The following is a 17,937-nucleotide window of genomic DNA, read 5'->3' as shown; positions in this document are numbered from 1 at the left end:
TTTTGGGTTAAAGTTGTGAAGTCAGAATTGAAGAGCTTGGGTTAAAGAGTTGCAAAAGAGAAAATGGGGTTGAACACTGAACAGTGTTGGTTTGCTCAGTTGGGTGCTGCAAGACAAAGGAACCAGGAGAGGGCCATGAAGAGACCCAAAAGGATGCAATTTGGTAAGTGTTGGCTTGATCACAAAAATAGAATAGGCATAGCTGGGTGCATTTATTTCCATTGATCTTTGATTTCATTTTATGTGTTAACTGCTCAATCTGTAAAATAAACCTGTTGTACACCTGAAGCTGAAACTATGGTGTGGCTTCTTAACTCTAGTTAACTCTATGGCACAAACCATAGTTTCATGCTACACCGAAAGGCAGCCTCTGTTAAATATACCACACATAGCCTTACCTTCTTCCATGCTGTCTCTGAATGACCCAGAATGACTGATTGCACGTGGTCTATCTTCCAAGGAGGTGGCACTGCCACACAACTGGGAATCATCGTAAAGATCGAAAGAAGAATCTTGTGCAGGGATGCTGTTGGACCGCATCATACTGGGCCCAGGGAGTTTGAATTGGGATAAGTTTGTTGGACTCACTGAAATAATAATAATAATAATAATAATAATAATAATAATAATAATAATACCATAAGTTTTGATAACACATTACTGCACTGCAGGGGGGGGGGGAGAAAGCTCTACCAAATAACATTTGGGCTTTTAATTTTTTGATGAATTAGAAACACTTTTAGAGTGTTTTCTCATAAGCATGTTTGGCTTATTTTTGTCTGAAGCTCCTCCCTACCGAGTTAAAACAGATCCCATAGAAAAATGATTTTGTTTTCAGTAGTTCCAAATTTATTTACAATTATAATATGGCATTTCCTAATCTGTAGTACAGGTATGGAGATAATTTTGCCAAGATTACCAGTATCTGTTCAAATAACTTTTTCCTCCTGCTAAAACACACACACACATACATATGCACCAGTCCTCATATTAAGTGGGAACTTTCATATGTGTGGGCTTTATCAAAAAGAGAAGTAACAGGACCCCCCCCCCTTTCTTGGTTCAAATACTGCTCTCACAGTTTGGAAAGCTGTTTTTTTCAACAAGCTTAAAGGGAACATTTCTGACCCATCTAGCTGATGTGGAACTAGGGCCAAGGAAAACAGCATTTATCTGCCCCTTCAGACATTAGGGTCAAATATTTTGAACTAATGGCCTATGTCAAGATGTTTCCAGCATTGCTGGCTGTGTCTAAAATAAAAATGTCTGGAGCAGTATTTTCTGAGAGTCTTTTAACACACTGGAAAAATGGCCCACAGAGAAAAGAAATGCTAGAGGGGTGGAAGAAAGCTTTTGCAATAAGCCATTGTACTGGGTCACCACAATGGAGGAAAACAAATCCACGGAAACACACAGATTTGGTTCTACCAAAGGGGGAACATACAGTATGTCTATATTCCTTGCCTTCACTTGCAGTCTAAGCATTGACATACAATTATACTGAAACAAATGGAACTTACTTCTGAGTAAATGAGATCTCGTACTTAAAAATGCTCAGCAAAATATAGGAGAAGAATGCACTTTTAATTATTTTTCCAGCCCAGCAGTCAAAGTTGGCCCATTGGGGGGTTGGTACAGATAAGGATCTGCTCACTGGGCTGAAAAAAATAAAAATTAATTCTCCACCCCTACTGTAGATGCTGAGGTTCCAAGCTGTGCAGGACTTTAACCCGTACTTGGAACTGATCCCCAGAATGGACTGGGAGACAAGGAATATGTTCAGATACGGTAGGAGCGGGGGGGGGGGGGAATGCATGCTTAATTTTAGATGGCTGAAGTTATGCATTCTAAAAGAGTGAGGGAGAGCTTAAAATGTATAAAGGAAGCTCAGCAAGTAGTTTCTTTTTCTTTACCTAAGTTTGAAAAGTATTTCCCAGTTGCAGATGAAGACATGGCTGTAGGAGATACCAAAGGAGACTGACTTCCAGTGTCTTGCAGCCCTCCGGTAGAATGAGAACGCAGCCACTCTTTCCCTTCCTCCTGACTGGCCTGCCGAGAGGATGGCGTATACCTGAAAGACATCACCACTGATACACTGAAAACTTCCACGTGAACTGCACTTAGCAAGAGATTTGTGGCTTGGAATCAAGCAATAATCATACAGTTTGTTTAGTCAATGCTGAACAGGATACTTGGGGTCATGTCACCCAAGAAACAGACGGACAAACAATCAACAATACATATCTGCATGTGATGGGAAGACGTACAAAGGAAACAGCTAAGCCTGATTATAACAGGTTTTTTTTTAAAAAAACCAAACAAACACAACAACTCTAACACATAAAAAAAGATAAAGCAAAAACTTAATTTCAAGCATATCAACAAAGTAGGAAAATGAGAGCTTGGTAGTAAGGAGAGAAGGGTGTCCAATTCCTACATTATACGAGCTACAGGAGCATAGTATACAGGTAGGCTGAAAGCAGAAGAAACAGAAGAGCAGCTGTGAAAGAAATGCATTATTGTTAGTGACATCTGAAGCGACAAAATGCAGCGTTTGGCTCTCAGAAGGGTTGGTCCTTGATGCTATGCCCTACCCCAAACTGATAAGAATGAAGGGAGGGCAAGGGAAATACTCACTTTTAAAGAAATGTGTTTGCAGAAAGAAAAAGCTTTGGGAACCCAACCTCTCACAGACTTTTGGGTGCTGCTCCCAAATACAAGAATGTAACTGCACCAACAGCACACATACTGAAGCCCACTGCCAAACTTTGCGGCAGGGACTGAGAAAAGCAAATTCTTGAATGGATTAACATGGCAAGTTAGCGTGTGCAGGCATTTCAGATAGTTCGGATTTCAACTCAAGAGTGTGCACTTTCTTTGTCATTGTACAAGTAGGCTTCGTTCAGCCAAATTTCTTGCAAACCTTAAAAAAAATTCAATACTGTACGTAGTTCCAGCACCATTTTAAACAACTGCGGTGGGATCAAAAACGTCACACCCACACCCACCCGGACAAGTCAACCATTGTTGTCTGTTGCAGCTGCTCCTCCTTGAGTGCACTGGGAGATTTCTGCTGTTGCAACAATGAGAGTCCTACATCTGTGCAAACAGGACTGCATAGCTGGGCTGCAAAACTTTGGTGAAACTCTTAGAACAATGCACAAGGGGTGGGGTTTCCACATTAACTTCAGGATTGCATGCCGCTATATTTCAGACCTCCATAAAGCCTGCGTATGGGAGATGGTAGTTCGGGTTTATTTTCCCTCACTGGCTCTTATGGTAATGTCTCAGATTCTACGGGATGGCATGCAAGGAAGAGAACTGCAGACTGAATAAACACCATCTACATTTGATTCCAGGAGACACATTAAAATGCTCTGCCATCTGCAGTGTAGTCAGGATTACTACCCAGTGCATTCTTTTTGATGAGCAGGCAGGTTCTTCAGATTTTTCCTTTTCAAAGCCCCTGGCAGACACAAATTGAGGGTTGGCACCCCAATGTGCTACAAGTCAAGTGCAACAGAAGAAGTCATATATTGTTCCTGCGTAGAAAATACCAGCGGTGACAACGCCAGACACTTAACCAATGGTCCTAGCCCTCTGAGTGTGTGATTAAAGCTGGAAGCAAAGCAAGCTTGCTGCAGTTCATTGATTAACATGATTTTTTTCTGGGAGGAAATACGATTACTCCGATCTGAATAAGTGGGAAAGTTTCAGAGGAATTAATTTCTGTCAGACAGAGGGCAAGGAACAAGTCAAGGAGGCAGGGGAGGAATCAACAGTTGCTGAACTTATGTTTGAAGCTAATTTGGGAGTTCCAAATTTGAAGGTTCCACTGAAACATCTGGTTTATTTTGAGGGAATAATTTCTAAATAGAGGTAGAAGGGAGGTTTTAAAAAAAATGTTGTTTCACACTTGTTGAGGGCACTACCTGCATGCTATTTCAACATTTCACATACTGCCAGAGTGAAAGTGAAAGAACATTAAAAGGGGGGGTTATAAAAATATAAAATTGATTTTATATTAGTTGTTTAACAGGAGAAACAGGATACACAGTGACAAGAAAAGGATGAAATATTATAGAAAAAAGTTACGGAACAACAGAGAAACAGCAGCCATGCTGAATAAAACATTGTATACCTTAATCCCTTTTTGGGCAGTGTATTTCTGTCAAGTTGCATGCTGTTAAAACAAAGAAAATCCCCTAAGGACATATAGTAAAAAGAGCACTTCAAAATTATAAATTCTAAAGTGTTGTATCAGAAAAAAGGCATTCGGAATTATTTAAATGTATTCTTTGAAAGGTACCCTGTTTCTCATATTTTAAGGCATCCCCATAAAATAAGCCATAGCAGGATTTTTAAGCATTCAAGGAATATAAGCCATACCCCGAAAATAAGACATAGTGATAGGAGCAGCAGCAATGCCGGCCGCAGCAGGAGGAGGAGGAAAAAAATAAGACATCCCTTGAAAATAAGCCATAGTGTGTTTTTTTGAGGAAAAAATAAATATAAGACGTGTCTTATAATATGAGAAACACGGTACCTTTTATGCCACACTGAAAATCATCAGTGCAAGTAATGTATTGCTATTTTTTTATCAAAAGGGAAAAAATGTCATACTTTTGTAAAGAAAATAGATATTGATTCGAGAATTTGCTTAATCTTATTCCCATTCCAGCCTTAGTTATTATGGAATTTGAGCATAATAGTCCTAGGAAGGATCATGTGGGCGACAAGGTCAGGAGATTTATCCGGTTTCAGTTTCCTATGATAGTTTGGTTGTCTTCCATAAAGACTATTATCCTGTTAAAGTGTAGCATCACCAGGGAATATTATTATTATTATTATTATTATTATTATTATTATCATTTATTACTTATATCATGCCCACCCAACTGGGTTACCCCAGTCATTCTGGGCAGGTTTTCAAAGGTTAAGTGAAAAACTCATTTCACAAGAACATCTGCGGAACATATTGGGCCTGGTTCAAGTACATTATTATTATTATTATTATTATTATTATTATTATTATTATTCTCTATCATGGCACAATATCAAAAAGGAATCACTGCTGAACAAAGTATCTAAACTGAATTTCCAGACAAAATTTGTCACATTTCAGTCCCATTGAAACCAATGGGGCAACTTACCCATGACTTATAAGTCCCAAATGATTTCAATAGAACTAAAAGATAAGGAAATCCATCTCAATCCAAACACGCGAGATAGAGCCTGCCCAAGGTATTCTCTGGCCATGCATCTGGCTTGACCCATCAGCTGAAGAAAGGCAACCCACTCTGTAGCATAAGGATACATTTCCTTACTCTCTTTTCTTATTTCTGTATTGTGATAGGGCAGAACACTATATGTGGATATGCAATAGGGGGGGAATGTTATTTAAGGACATTTTTTTACTGCTGTATCAAATTTCCCTGTTCAAACATTTTGGGGTTGAAACACAAGATTTCAAAAGGTGTGAAAAGCTGCTTGAAGAACGACTAACAATGTTTTGGTGTGACTGTCAGCACCATTTTTTAGGGCTTACGTCTTCTTGACGGAGATCCCAACCAATCATGAATACCAATGGGTGCCAGCTTGAATGATCCCCTTCTCCTCCCACTGCATGCTGTTCAGGGGGTTCTCCAAACCTCACCCAAACCAAAAGGGGAATCTTTTATTGCAAGTATATCTTAAAACCTTTTAATATACAATATCTAATAATGATTGGTAGAAAACAATCTGTGTCTCAAATAAAACCACTTTCCTTTGAGTCCTAACGCTTTGGTTTCTGATATTGTTGTTCTGTATGTAGCTGTGGAGAGACTGTATTTATAAGAATGGTGATGGATGATTCACTTATTTGCCAAGCCTCCTAAGACAGATCTATAATCATTATATTTGAAGGGCCTTGTACAGACGTTCTTTGGATTTGCCCACAGGGGATATTGCAAAAGCAGCCCTAGGCTCATGCTGGTTACATGAACATCAGCCTATGCACATAGCGATGAATCCTGTGATCTATGGACTAGAAAACAAGACGTATGGATCACAAAGATGTTCAGACTAGTATGTACATGTTGTTTGGGGGGGGGGTGTTTCAGTGTGACCATGACTCTCCCTTGTATTTTAAACAGCCATTTAAAAAACAAAAACTCAGGAGTTGAAAGAAGTTGAATAATACATGAAAAACACCAGCAATAGCAGAGCCATTTAAATCCATGTATTATTCAAATACTGATCAAATACCGTCACTGATTTTTCAAATATAATGTTAAGATTTCAGGTTTTCTAACACATTCCATAGTATAAACTACTTGTTGTTGTTGTTTAGTCGTTTAGTCGTGTCCGACTCTTCGTGACCCCATGGACCATAGCACGCCAGGCACTCCTGTCTTCCACTGCCTCCCGCAGTTTGGTCAAACTCATGTTCGTAGCTTCGAGAATTACTTACCAAACTCCAATTTACATAATATCCAAATAAAAAACAAGCACGTATCAGGATATTATAATGATGTGCTGCATCAAACTGACAGAACCATGATTTATTTATTTTGCCTAACCCATACTACAATTTAGAAACCTACTTATATAGAGGACTTAAGTTTAGTTTGGAGGATGAGATAATATGGATGTTGGTCCAAGGCTCCTGCGTCCCTTGATTGGCTACAGCTACCGTAGGTGCACAGTCTGTCACATTTTCCATTTATTTGTTCAATTGCATCAGATCAGATGCCCATAGAAAGTCCATGCATTGTCTTAAATATATTTTGGTTTTAGGAGCCTCACACTGCTAATCAGATCTGCATTAGTATGTGCATCCAAATACTGGAGCTTTCCACTTCTTTCAGTAGAATACATATTGAAACACAAAAGCCCTGGCTAGCTTATATATGCTAGAATTTGCATATTGAGCACATCCATTTCCCCTGCCCCCAAACTGAATGCCAGTCAGACAGGTGGGACCACAATCTCCAAATGAGAAATCAAATCCACTTGATTACCATGGCTTTGTTTCTCCATCTGTGGACATGGCAAGAGACGTGGGGTTGTTGCAGGCTAAAAACAGAAAAATGTTGCTATATACCCTAAACTTGATAAGACACAGTGGACTACTGAATGACGTATATAAGTATTAATAAAATAAACCATGTTGGTTTCTAATACGAATATGAACAGATAGAAAATAAACCACCTACTTCAAACGCTACTTAATAGTGTCTAATACTGATTATTTTCCTACTAAAAACACATGTGTATCAGTTTTTGGAAAAGTCCATTATTTTGCAGTTTGGGCTTTAAAATGATTTACGTAGATGTGAAATTTGACGGAAATTTTAAGGAGGTTATCATGTTATGTGTGCAAATTTTATTTTATGTAGTATGAGTTGGGTGGATTTTTACGTAATTGCAAACTAGTATTAGTACATTTTAACCTGCTTTGCTGTATCTGATGCTGCTAGTGATGCAAACTTTGTCTATGAAGAAGAAGAAGAGTTTGGATATGATATCCCGCTTTATCGCTACCCTAAGGAGTCTCAAAGTGGCTAACATGTTCCGGTCCGTCGCGCTGGTGGAGTAGGACGCAGGGACTTCGCGCTCTGAAGTCCCTGGCTTCGTGGAGGGGGGGGGAAGTCCGCAGAGCGAGCGGACTCCCCGAAAAAACACCGGGTAGAGAGTCCCGGTGACATAGCGCCCAGCTGCCTGCTCCAGACGCGATTCCTCCGCTGCCCGAGAGCTCCGTAGAGCGATCGAGAGCCAGCGGAGTGGAGTCGTGGGAGCCATTTTTGGGTTTCATCTTACCTCCTTGAAGTGAAGCTCCGAGTCCTCAGCCTGCAAGCGGCGGATTCTTCCAAGAAAATAAAAGACTTGTACAAAGTAAGTCAAATCTCTATTCGGACCTTAAAAATTTTAAATTTGAAGATAGGAAGAGATTCTAAAGCAACGGAAGCCGATCTCTTCCAAATGGTTAATCGGGAGGCGTATTAAATATTCCTAAACTGAAAGGGGAAAAGTTCTTTTCCAGATTGTGGACCCGAGAGAAAGAAAGACTTTTCCAAACCTTCCCAGCCCCCGGTGTCGATACCCCTTGAGGTTCAGCAGCAACAAGGGGGAGGACGTTTTGACAGCTGTCAAAAGCTGTCAAATTGCTACAGGATTAAGAAAATGGATTTTACTGTTGTGGACTGTAAAAACTGATTGAAGAGGATTCAGAAGTAATTTAAGCGGAATTTAAATTTGAAATGTAATGAAGTTAAAGACAAAGGATAAGATCAGCCAAGATGGAGCCAACAACGTGGTAGAGAGGAATTTTCCAGCACTCTTTGGTCAAACCCAGCTTAAAAATGGACCCCTTTGTTTCTCAATGCCCATGGGTATCACTGGTGGCAGAAGTGGTCTTGTGGGTGGAGGGAAAATGAAGGGACAGAGTTTATTGTATATGTTGTGTATGTTTTGTCTCTATGAAGAAAAAATCAATAAAAATTATTATTAAAAAAAATCAAAGTGGCTAACATTCTCCTTTCCCTTCCTCCCCCACAACAAACACTCTGTGAGGTGAGTGGGGCTGAGAGACTCATGAGAGTAAAACCTGCTGGGAAAGGGTGTGTGTGTGTTGCTAATATCATTAAATTCTGCACAAGTAATGAATGGCTTACTCTGTGAAAAGGAATATATTTGGAGACAATTGCATTCTCTGTGGCCAGTATACTGTCAAAGTAACATTTTAGGGTTTCTCTGTTTGTAATGCATGCCTGCCCACATTGTGATTTCCCCAAGTACACACACTGAATGCTTGACAATCTCACTATTTTTATAGCTCCAAGGAAGCTTGGGTCACAAATCATGCAGACCCATTTTAATACATTCTCTTAAAATCCATATGACCAACAATTATTTTATCTGTTTTGACAGATTGGGGGAAATCCCCCCCCCCAAATGCATCCAAGTTAAGCTAGAGGAAAAGGGAGCTGGGTAGAATATATTCTATCTCTTGCAGTTAAATCATTCATGGAAGCGTATAATCGGTCTTATGTAACTGCTCCCGCAGAAAAACAATGACAACATCAATCCAGAGAAAGCTAAGGAGTACTCTTAGCTTTCTCTGGATTGGAGTTGTCGTTGTGGGAATTTAGGTGTGCTTAACCTTCCTTGGTTCGGGGCCTCATTATGCACCTTTTTAGTCTTTTGCAGATAATGTAGCAAATCTAAGATTGACCTAACCTTGTACCTGCATTTGTGAAAGGTGCATGTTCACAACAAGGTAGTAACTCAGTGGTAGATAAGGACCTATGTTTAGTTCAAACATCAAGTAAAAAGCCAGAATTCACCACTTAATTCAATTGCCATTATGGTTTAGGGAATACAATGACTATGTATATTATGGCCACACTGCATATGCAAATCCAAAGCCACATTTGTAACAAATCATCATCTCCCTGCTTCAGAGAAAGAGGGCATAGAAAAGTGTCTGGCTTACATAAAAGATATGGGCTACCTGTTTCAAGGTACCAAATTTAACTGTACTGATCACATTGTACTGCACTGTATCAGTTACAGCCCAGAGAAACCCCTAAAAATCAGGACAGGACAGAATAGCTGAAGGGACAATTTGCTGCAAGTTGGAGACCCCTTCAGCTCCAACTAGTTTGTCAGCCATCTGCTGTGCCTTGAATGGACACCAATATAACAGAGGGACAGAGTGGTTTTTGCCTGCTCTCACTTAGGAAATGCTATGAGAGGGGTGTTTTCTAGGACTGGGCTATGTTTAGAGAGCTAATTGGCTTTTGCTGAGAACCTGTGCTGCTGTAGAATCAGTTGGTTCATGCTGCGTGTTTTGCCTCTTTACTTAACATTTGTAAATACACATATAATCGGAGTCAACAAACACTGCTCCATTCAGTAGAGCACTCGTGCAATTTCAATGCTCTCTCAAATAATACTTGGAAAAAGGCAAAGCCGAGACTAAATTATTATTTTATCTAAATGCCCTCAAGGCAGAAATAAACTCAATAGCTATTCCAAAAATTATTTTATAATGTCTCCATGTAGTTATATTTGCTAAAGAACAAACATGGAGAGTCCTTGAGATTTAATACAGTGTACAAATATGCAACACAGCTCATACAGCATAGTATATAAGAGAATAGAAAAGGCGCTGGTTTGAATCACATTCTTGTCATATGCTCATTGTTTATGTCTTGGCATAATGCTAAACCTTGATTTAACATTATGAGAACTAGTTAAGATGAACACAATCAGGGTTGGGACAACATGCTCTTTTCTTTTGTGATACTCGCAAAATGGATTTTGACAGGTGGGTGGGACAACCTGTATGCCAATCATGTGATATCATAAAGATGTCATGTGACTGACAGATCTGTTGCCCCACCTATGATCTGCCTATGATCTGGCTCCTGGAGCCAAAAACAAACAAACAAAAAACACATTCCCACCCCTGATCCAGAGCATGTGCATAAAAATACCGATGTGCTTTATTATCTTGAAGGAAACAAAAGAAGATAATGCCTAGGAAGTGCTATATTTTTTTATAGTGCAACAAAATGGCTACCTGTGAACATTTGCCTATAAATTTGTATTTTTCATGTGATAGCATTTACTCTCTGCATAAGTACACTGGCTGGGTTATACTCAGATTCACTCAAAATAGTTGTTATACAGATAGGAGAATATAAGTTGGAGCACTTAATGGCCAGTTTAAAGTTTTGATGCTATGGAAACTATTAACCTTTTAAAATGTTTAAATGTTTTAGAACGTTTCATGCCTCACTTTGTAATTTCACACTAAGTTTTTTTTCCAAATTATAAATTGAATAGATTTTAGAGAAACAGTGTCACTATTTAATTTATAAATCTGTGGTTTGATTTTCATGTTACTCTTCCTAGATATACCATCTTACCTGCATAATCTTGATTGGAATGTTTTCCAGAGTGTGGAAGGAGGTTTTTGGGGGTTTTTTGGCCCTAGTTTATTGTGTATGCCCAATGCACACTTTCCCTTCTTTCAGTCTCTGGGTCAAATAAATATTGAAGTTGTTTTTTGTTTTTTTGGAGCTGCAAGTATTTGTAACTTAACATAGACATAGGAACTGATGGTAATTTCCCAGGTATAAACTAAATTACTCCAGAATAAATGTAACAAAAGTGTCCCAGATATGAAGCAGTGGTGGGCTTTGGGCTCTCAAATTTCAGCGGCACCCTGTGCAACACTAAAATTCGGCACTCTCCACTCTGTTCTGCAGCATTAATGTGGTGCTCCCTGCAGAATGGTGCTCTGTGTGGCTGCACCGGTTGAAGTACCCTAAAACTGCCCCCAATAGAATCATCTGTTCTACTGAGCATAAATATATTGGAAGTACTGTAGAGCTTTCTACAAGGTGCGCTATCAAAAAGCATTTCCAGTTACTTTACTTTTCTTTCCTCCCCTGCCCTCTTACATTGTTGATTTTGATTTGAGGATACAGCATATTTCTAAAGCCATGCTTCTGTCTGCTTCCATTTCCCTTGCCTCCCTTATGACCCTTATCGAAATACTTCCTTCCGTGGCAAACTCACCTTTCTGAAAGGGTAGATCTCACACTTCCAGTTCTCATGAGCAGGCTCTGAACCTCTTGAGTGCTTGTGGTCAATCCAGATAGGGAGCCATGGTGGCTGAGAGGGAGGTCAATAGATTCAGAGCTTGTGTGGAGGCTAGTCATTGACTGGTAACTTGGTGTGTCCTTACTGCCAGCAGAGGAACTACTCAGGTTTGCAGCCCACACGAGACCGCCTGACGTGAAAGAGTGGGCTGACGCCGGGCTAGAAGCCAAGGAGTGACTTAAACTTACAACATCTGCATTCAAGTCCGAGGGTTTGCTGAAGAGAGGGCTACTGCCGCCACTCTGCCCACCTGCACTGCCCATGCTACCTGTACCTGAGGATGGAGATTCCAGGCTGCCTTGCCGAGCTAACGTGGTACTAGGGCTAGGCATTGCAGATGTGGATTTGGCACCTTCTGTATTGGGTGCAGGGGCAGTTTTGCCACTTGCTTTGGCACCAAACAACCTACAGGAAAAACAAACGAAACAAACAGAAGTGTTATTCGGAAAAGCTAAAGTTTCGCGTAATAATGCTCTGAAAGCCAAGGCATGGGAAAACAGCTAATATAACGCCCTTCTCCTCCACCCCCCAATTGCTTCTCACAATCAAATCCGCTTAAGCCCTCTGTAACTTGGACATACTTTATTTTACTGCATTAATTCCAAGATTTGTCTTTTGAGAGGAAACGGACCTTCCCAGGGAGATGAAAAGCACAAGAGCCCTGTGTGATGAGATTGCGTAAAAAGATTAAACTTTCACCCAAATCCTATGGTTAGCACAAAATCTTCAGTAGTTACGACATTTGTTTTTAAATTAGCATAGCATGGTCTGGACAACCTTGTAAATAGTTGGATCCACGCCTCCCCAATTTCAAAATCTTTGTTTTTTATTTTTAAAGAAGTAATTATACTTATATGACATGCAAGATGCTAATTTGGGGTCTGTTCCCTATCCGCATATGTGTGAAAAGATTTTGCAATTGTGGGTGTGGAGAAAAACTATTTTAAGTTTTGCATATACAGTTAAGTCTACGAAAATTTCTGTTTCTGCAAGGGCTGAAATATTCTACATCACCTTATACAAAGGATTTTCTAGATTTACAGTGCAGTGTACTAAAAGGAAACAAGAAGCAACTGGCATAAACCATAGCAACCAAAATAGCACATTTAATAACTCTTAAGCAAAAGAGTGTGCTGGCAATTAGCCACAAGAGGGCAGCATTGACTTTGTTTCAGCAAAGAAATAGGCTTGGATTCCTAAGATTGAATTATGGTTTGATGTATATTGCAAAGTTGCTAAGATCAGTAAATGCTGATGTTCAGATGCCACCAGCAGTGTAAAATAGAATGATGGGTTTTATTTTGCACCCCCTCCCATCTGAGTTCCTACTGAAAATCCTGTAACAATATTAGAAGATCCAAAACCTATGGGTCGTATTCAACCAGCTTTACTCAGTGTAGACCCATTGAAATTGATGGCCTAGTAGGCCCATTCATTAAATTGTGTCTATTCTGAGTAAACGTTAGCTGACTACAACCCAGAATGTTTTTTAAACAATTTGCAAAATATATAGTTAATGAAATTCAGTTTCCTCATCTGAATCCATTAGCTATCCAGGAAAAATTACAACCAGAAAACACAATCAGAAAAATTACAGTCAGATAGAGTGACATTTATTTCTTAATAATCCCTCATCAGGAATCCTTTCAGTTTGTTAAGGGAATACCAAACTGTCTCCGATATGCCCTTCTTGGCCACTATCAGTTCCTCCAGGTCCAGCTTCTAGCCCTATGTATGTGGGTGCTATTCTTGGCTGGATGGGAAAACTGCATTTGCAAACAGTTGCTAGAAGCAAAACTTCCCAACCCCAGCTATGTTGTTGCACCCTGAGTTAGCCACTTGGAATAGCATCAATCTGCTGTTAATGACTGGATTTAGGCCCTGCCCCAAATATTTCCTCCCTGATGGGCACTATTCAGAGTCTCTAAAGATGAAATAACCAGCATGCTGCTGCATGGAGCTTTAGAGAGAGGCAGGCACACAACATACAGGTCTATTGATTTTCAAATGATTTAGCAATCAAAGTTCATGGGTTGGAATGCCAATGGAGGGGGGGGAGAGACTCTCATCGGCTGCTTTTCACTTCACAGCCATGTGGTTCTCTCAGATGCCTACTTGAAAGGCTCTGCACTTGTCCTCCAGAACCTTCCTAGGGTTACTTTATGGGAGAAATAAATCTTCGCATTTTTACTGCAAAATCAGAACGGACCGGTGTTCACTTATCTAAATATAAAACATCACTTCCGAGAGCCGGAGGCGATTGCGGGAAGCAGAATATAAGTCTGTGATTGCTCTGTGGAATTCTTGGGAAGGAAACAGAATAAATAGTGGAATATGAGACCAATATTAATATCAGTTGCTTAAAAAAGAAAACTTGTTCAGTTCATACTTACAGATGAAATAAGGGGTCTCTTCTGATTATAAGCGATGGAACTAGGTATCAATACGGGGAGGATAGAGAGTTGCCTTATACTGGCTCTGACCATCTAGCTCAATATTGTTTACACTGACTGGCAGCGCTCCAGGATTTCTGGCAGGGTCCTCTCCCAGCACTACCTGGTGGTGTTGATTGAACCTGGGAGCATCTGCATGGAAAGCAGATGTTCCACCACCGAGCTATGAAACTTCCCATCACACAAAAACAAGCTGAGTCCAGACCCCCTGGTGCTCGGGTGGCAGATTGTAGGTTTGGAGAGAATGAACCTATGTTCAGCCTGTAAATACACTAAAATATTACAAATGCCCCAAGTCTCCAGTGATCTCATTCCAAAAGAAACCAAGCCTATGTGGCATGCTGTTCCTCTGGAACTTCTCGACCCTCTGGGGAGTGGGCCGAGCATAACATTGCCATTTCACAGAAAACCTCTTACCTTCTAAATGTGGGCGAGGCAATGTCTGGATATTTTGAACCTGGCTGCCTGAGGCCTGGTGTTCCGCAGGCACTGGCTGAGGTTGGACTTGATTTTGGAGAGCTGGACAGCGACACACTCTCAGAATCAGAAACGGCCACTTTTTCTTTCTCTTTGTCTGTCTGGTTGATGGTAACAGGACTGGAGCGCCCTGAGCCAATCTTCGTAGGTTCCCTCAGTTTGTTGGTAGCGGCGGCCCCTGCAGACTTGCTGCTGACGTTGGAGTCAATGCTGCTGGTGCTTGACCTGTGTCCGCCTCTGCCAGGAATCCCACTTGTGCTTGACTTCGAAGGGCGTGGCAAACTTCGGTACTGCAGGGTGGTCTTTGAGCTCACATGCAGCACGCCATCGTCTTGATTCTGTGAGCCATCTAGGCTGGTTTTCCTCCCTGCATTGGACTTCCCACCAATAGCTACAGATTTGGGCATCTTCCCCAAGGTAGCCGATCCACTTGTTATGGTTGCACCACTTGCAGAGATTATGGTTGAAGAGCCAACCCCAGCTTTCTTGAAACCAAAGGAACTGGTAGCTGTTGATCGGCCAATGCCTGAGGGTGGCTTTTTCCCCTCATCGCCACTGCTTTTCCCTGCATCTGAAGGTGAGCGCTGGATAGAAGCTCCTTTGAGGGGAGTTTTTCCTTTTTCTGAAGCCTTTGCATCATCTGTTTTTCCTAACAGAAAGCAGAGTTTTTGTAGTGATTCATATTTGCAGCAGTACATTTTCAGTAATACATGCAAATATGTGGAATGATAATTTTGTTATGGTTTTTGTAAGTGGTTTGGCCCCTACTGGCATTTCAGGATGAGAGGTGTGTACAACTGCCAGGCAGAATTCCACCATGCAATGTACTCACTTTGTCAATGGGCATAGATCGCTTGAGATATTCTGGTTGATTCACTGAACTACATTCTCTTTTTTTCTGCCATACCTCCCCATTATTAACATTAAATGGACCATAGATGTCTGCATACTTCGCTCACCCGCGTACAGCAATGAACTGATTCAGTTTTTAAACCCATATACACAAATTCACAAGACCCTGTCAGGATGTTTGGAAGCAGTCAGAACCTATGGAGACCATTTCATCAGAGAGTTCAGTTAAACTCAATTTAGGTGGAGTTCTGAACTACTCACAGTGGCCAATCAGATGCCTATACCACCTTTCCCCTCAAATAATATACACTTGCTTTGAGCCAGAAATCATTTGCTATAAATATTGTAAGTTTAAGGTAAAGGATCCCTGGACGTTTAAGTCTAGTCAAAGGCGTATCTCGGGTTGCGGCACTCATCTCACTTTTTAAGTGCATAATGCTATTTTTTGTTGAAATTGGCTTCGTTAGTTTTGTCTCAGAACCTATTAATGTGAAGTAAGAGCCGATCTGCTTTTCTTTAAAATTGGTAAATTGGAATCCTTCCTATGACTTGTAAAATATTGTATGCTTGTAATTCCAAGCACTGCGAAACAAGCATACCGAATTATAATATACCGGTATTCATCACCACTCACATTAAAATTCATTTACAGGTAGGTAGCCGTGTTGGTCTGAGTCGAAACAAAGTAAAAAGATTCCTTCAGTAGCACCTTAAAGACCAACTAAGTTTTTATTTTGGTATGAGCTTTCGTGTGCATGCACACTTCATCAGATACACTGAAATTCATTGTTATTGTCTATCCTGACACATGCAGCCATTATTAGATGTTTGCAGTTAATAACAACACTTAGCTAAATTTGGTTGGCATAACCTTATAGCTTGTACTAAAAGCTTTTGGAAACTCCTTGGGCCTATTACTTAGGAATAATTGCAGGTTTCAGATGTGGCATACAACAAACTAAAATGTGTCTATTGATTTTCATTTGGTTCATCTATAAATTTTTAGTCACTCATTACTAACAGAAACATACATAGTGCTATTTTAAAGTAACCTTTCGCAAAGGCCAAACCTTCCTTTTTACATAGTGAATGCTAAGTGCATCTGAAATACCAGCCCAACTCATACATCTCACCCTTAGCAATTACCCGAATAGCAACTCTAATTCTCTCTAGAACTCTATAGCTGCCTCTTTCTACTCAAAAAGAGAAGATGTCATGTGGAAATTTCCCTAACTCATTCTCAGGGTCTTATGAATGAGAACACTGGAGCAATTTGCACAACCGACGGCAAGATCAATTTCTGATGATGCTCATTCCTACCAGGCGTCTTGAGAGTGCTTGTTCCTGTTTTGTGCCTGGATGGCGCTGCTCCTACTTGTGCGGTCATGCCTCTTCTCCAGGAGCCAGTCTGAGAGACAGACAGAGAGGTTTTCTGGCCCCCCTTCTCAGCATCTTCAAGAGCTCCAGAGGGATGGCCCTTCCATTTGCCACTGCCATCAATGTTGCTGTCAAAATCTTCCTCTGGTTTCTTCAGTTCCTCACTGCTGCCCCACGGTTCGCCATCTGTTACTGAACGTTTCTCTGAATCAGTCTTCAGCTATGAGGAATTGATATCATGAAAATTACTCAGTAATTGTCTGGCTTTTATTTTCTTTCATTACAGCGTGAGAGTGCAGGGATTAGGAGGAAGAAACAAAGATTCACTTTAACATCTTTCTTCCCTAGCTCCAAATGCTTAATAGTCTCTCTGAGAAGCCTTTTCCCACTAATTTTACAAACAACAACACTACCTATACTGCTGGCACTAATGGTGTCGTTGCAGGGAGGTGTCTCAAATGTTATTAGCTTGAAGCAACACTGATTTGTAAATGTCAATTAATTTTATTTTATTTTTTAAACCTATCCAAAAGAAGCAGTGTTTCTCTGAAGCTTTCATATCTGTCTGAATCCCTTTGATTAAAACAGGCTTCCTCAACCTCGGCCCTCCAGATGTTTTTGGCCTACAACTCCCATGATCCCTAGCTAGCAGGACCAGTGGTCAGGGATGATGGGAATTGTAGTCTCAAAAAAATCTGGAAGGCCGAGGTTGAGGAATCCTGGATTAGAACATCAACATTGCCTAAGAGACTCTAAGACAATGGCCCCCATAAAGTGGAAAGCTAGAGAAGAAGAAGAAGAGTTTGGATTTGATATCCCGCTTTATCACTTCCCGGAGGAGTCTCAAAGCAGCTAACAAGCTCCTTTCCCTTCCTCCCCCACAACAGACTGAGAGCTGAGAGTGGATCTTAGACACTTCAGAGAAGTGTGACTAGCCCAAGGTCACCCAGCAGCTGCATGTGGAGGAGCGGAGACGCAAACCCGTTTCACCAGATTACAACTCTACCGCTCTTAACCACTACACCACATAAAATGAATAATCCCTTGCTCCAGATTTTTCCAGACTCCAACACCCAAATCTTGGCATGGCGACACTGGTCCAATGTACTTAGAATTACAT

The 17,937-nt window shown here is 40.7% G+C and overlaps 1 protein-coding gene across 8 annotated transcripts in view; it reads right to left on the bottom strand.

Moving 5' to 3' along the window:
- Window positions 1-17,937, bottom strand: part of NAV3 (neuron navigator 3) — a 448,025-nt gene that overhangs the window by 50,896 nt on the left and 379,192 nt on the right. For all 8 annotated transcript variants that reach the window (XM_035127692.3, XM_088676973.1, XM_088676974.1 and 5 more), the window contains 6 exons: window positions 16,761-17,037; window positions 14,529-15,237; window positions 11,575-12,063; window positions 4,142-4,183; window positions 1,914-2,071; window positions 399-587 (listed from right to left, as the gene is read on the bottom strand). In XM_035127692.3, the coding sequence (XP_034983583.3) occupies window positions 399-587; window positions 1,914-2,071; window positions 4,142-4,183; window positions 11,575-12,063; window positions 14,529-15,237; window positions 16,761-17,037 (1,864 nt within the window). The remainder of the gene's footprint in view (window positions 1-398; window positions 588-1,913; window positions 2,072-4,141; window positions 4,184-11,574; window positions 12,064-14,528; window positions 15,238-16,760; window positions 17,038-17,937) is intronic.

The sequence above is a fragment of the Zootoca vivipara genome, chromosome 9 (genome assembly GCF_965207765.1).
Source record: "Zootoca vivipara chromosome 9, rZooViv2.hap1.1, whole genome shotgun sequence".
NCBI classification, from domain to species: Eukaryota; Metazoa; Chordata; class Lepidosauria; order Squamata; family Lacertidae; genus Zootoca; species Zootoca vivipara.
This window is presented reverse-complemented; position numbering and strand designations above follow the sequence as displayed.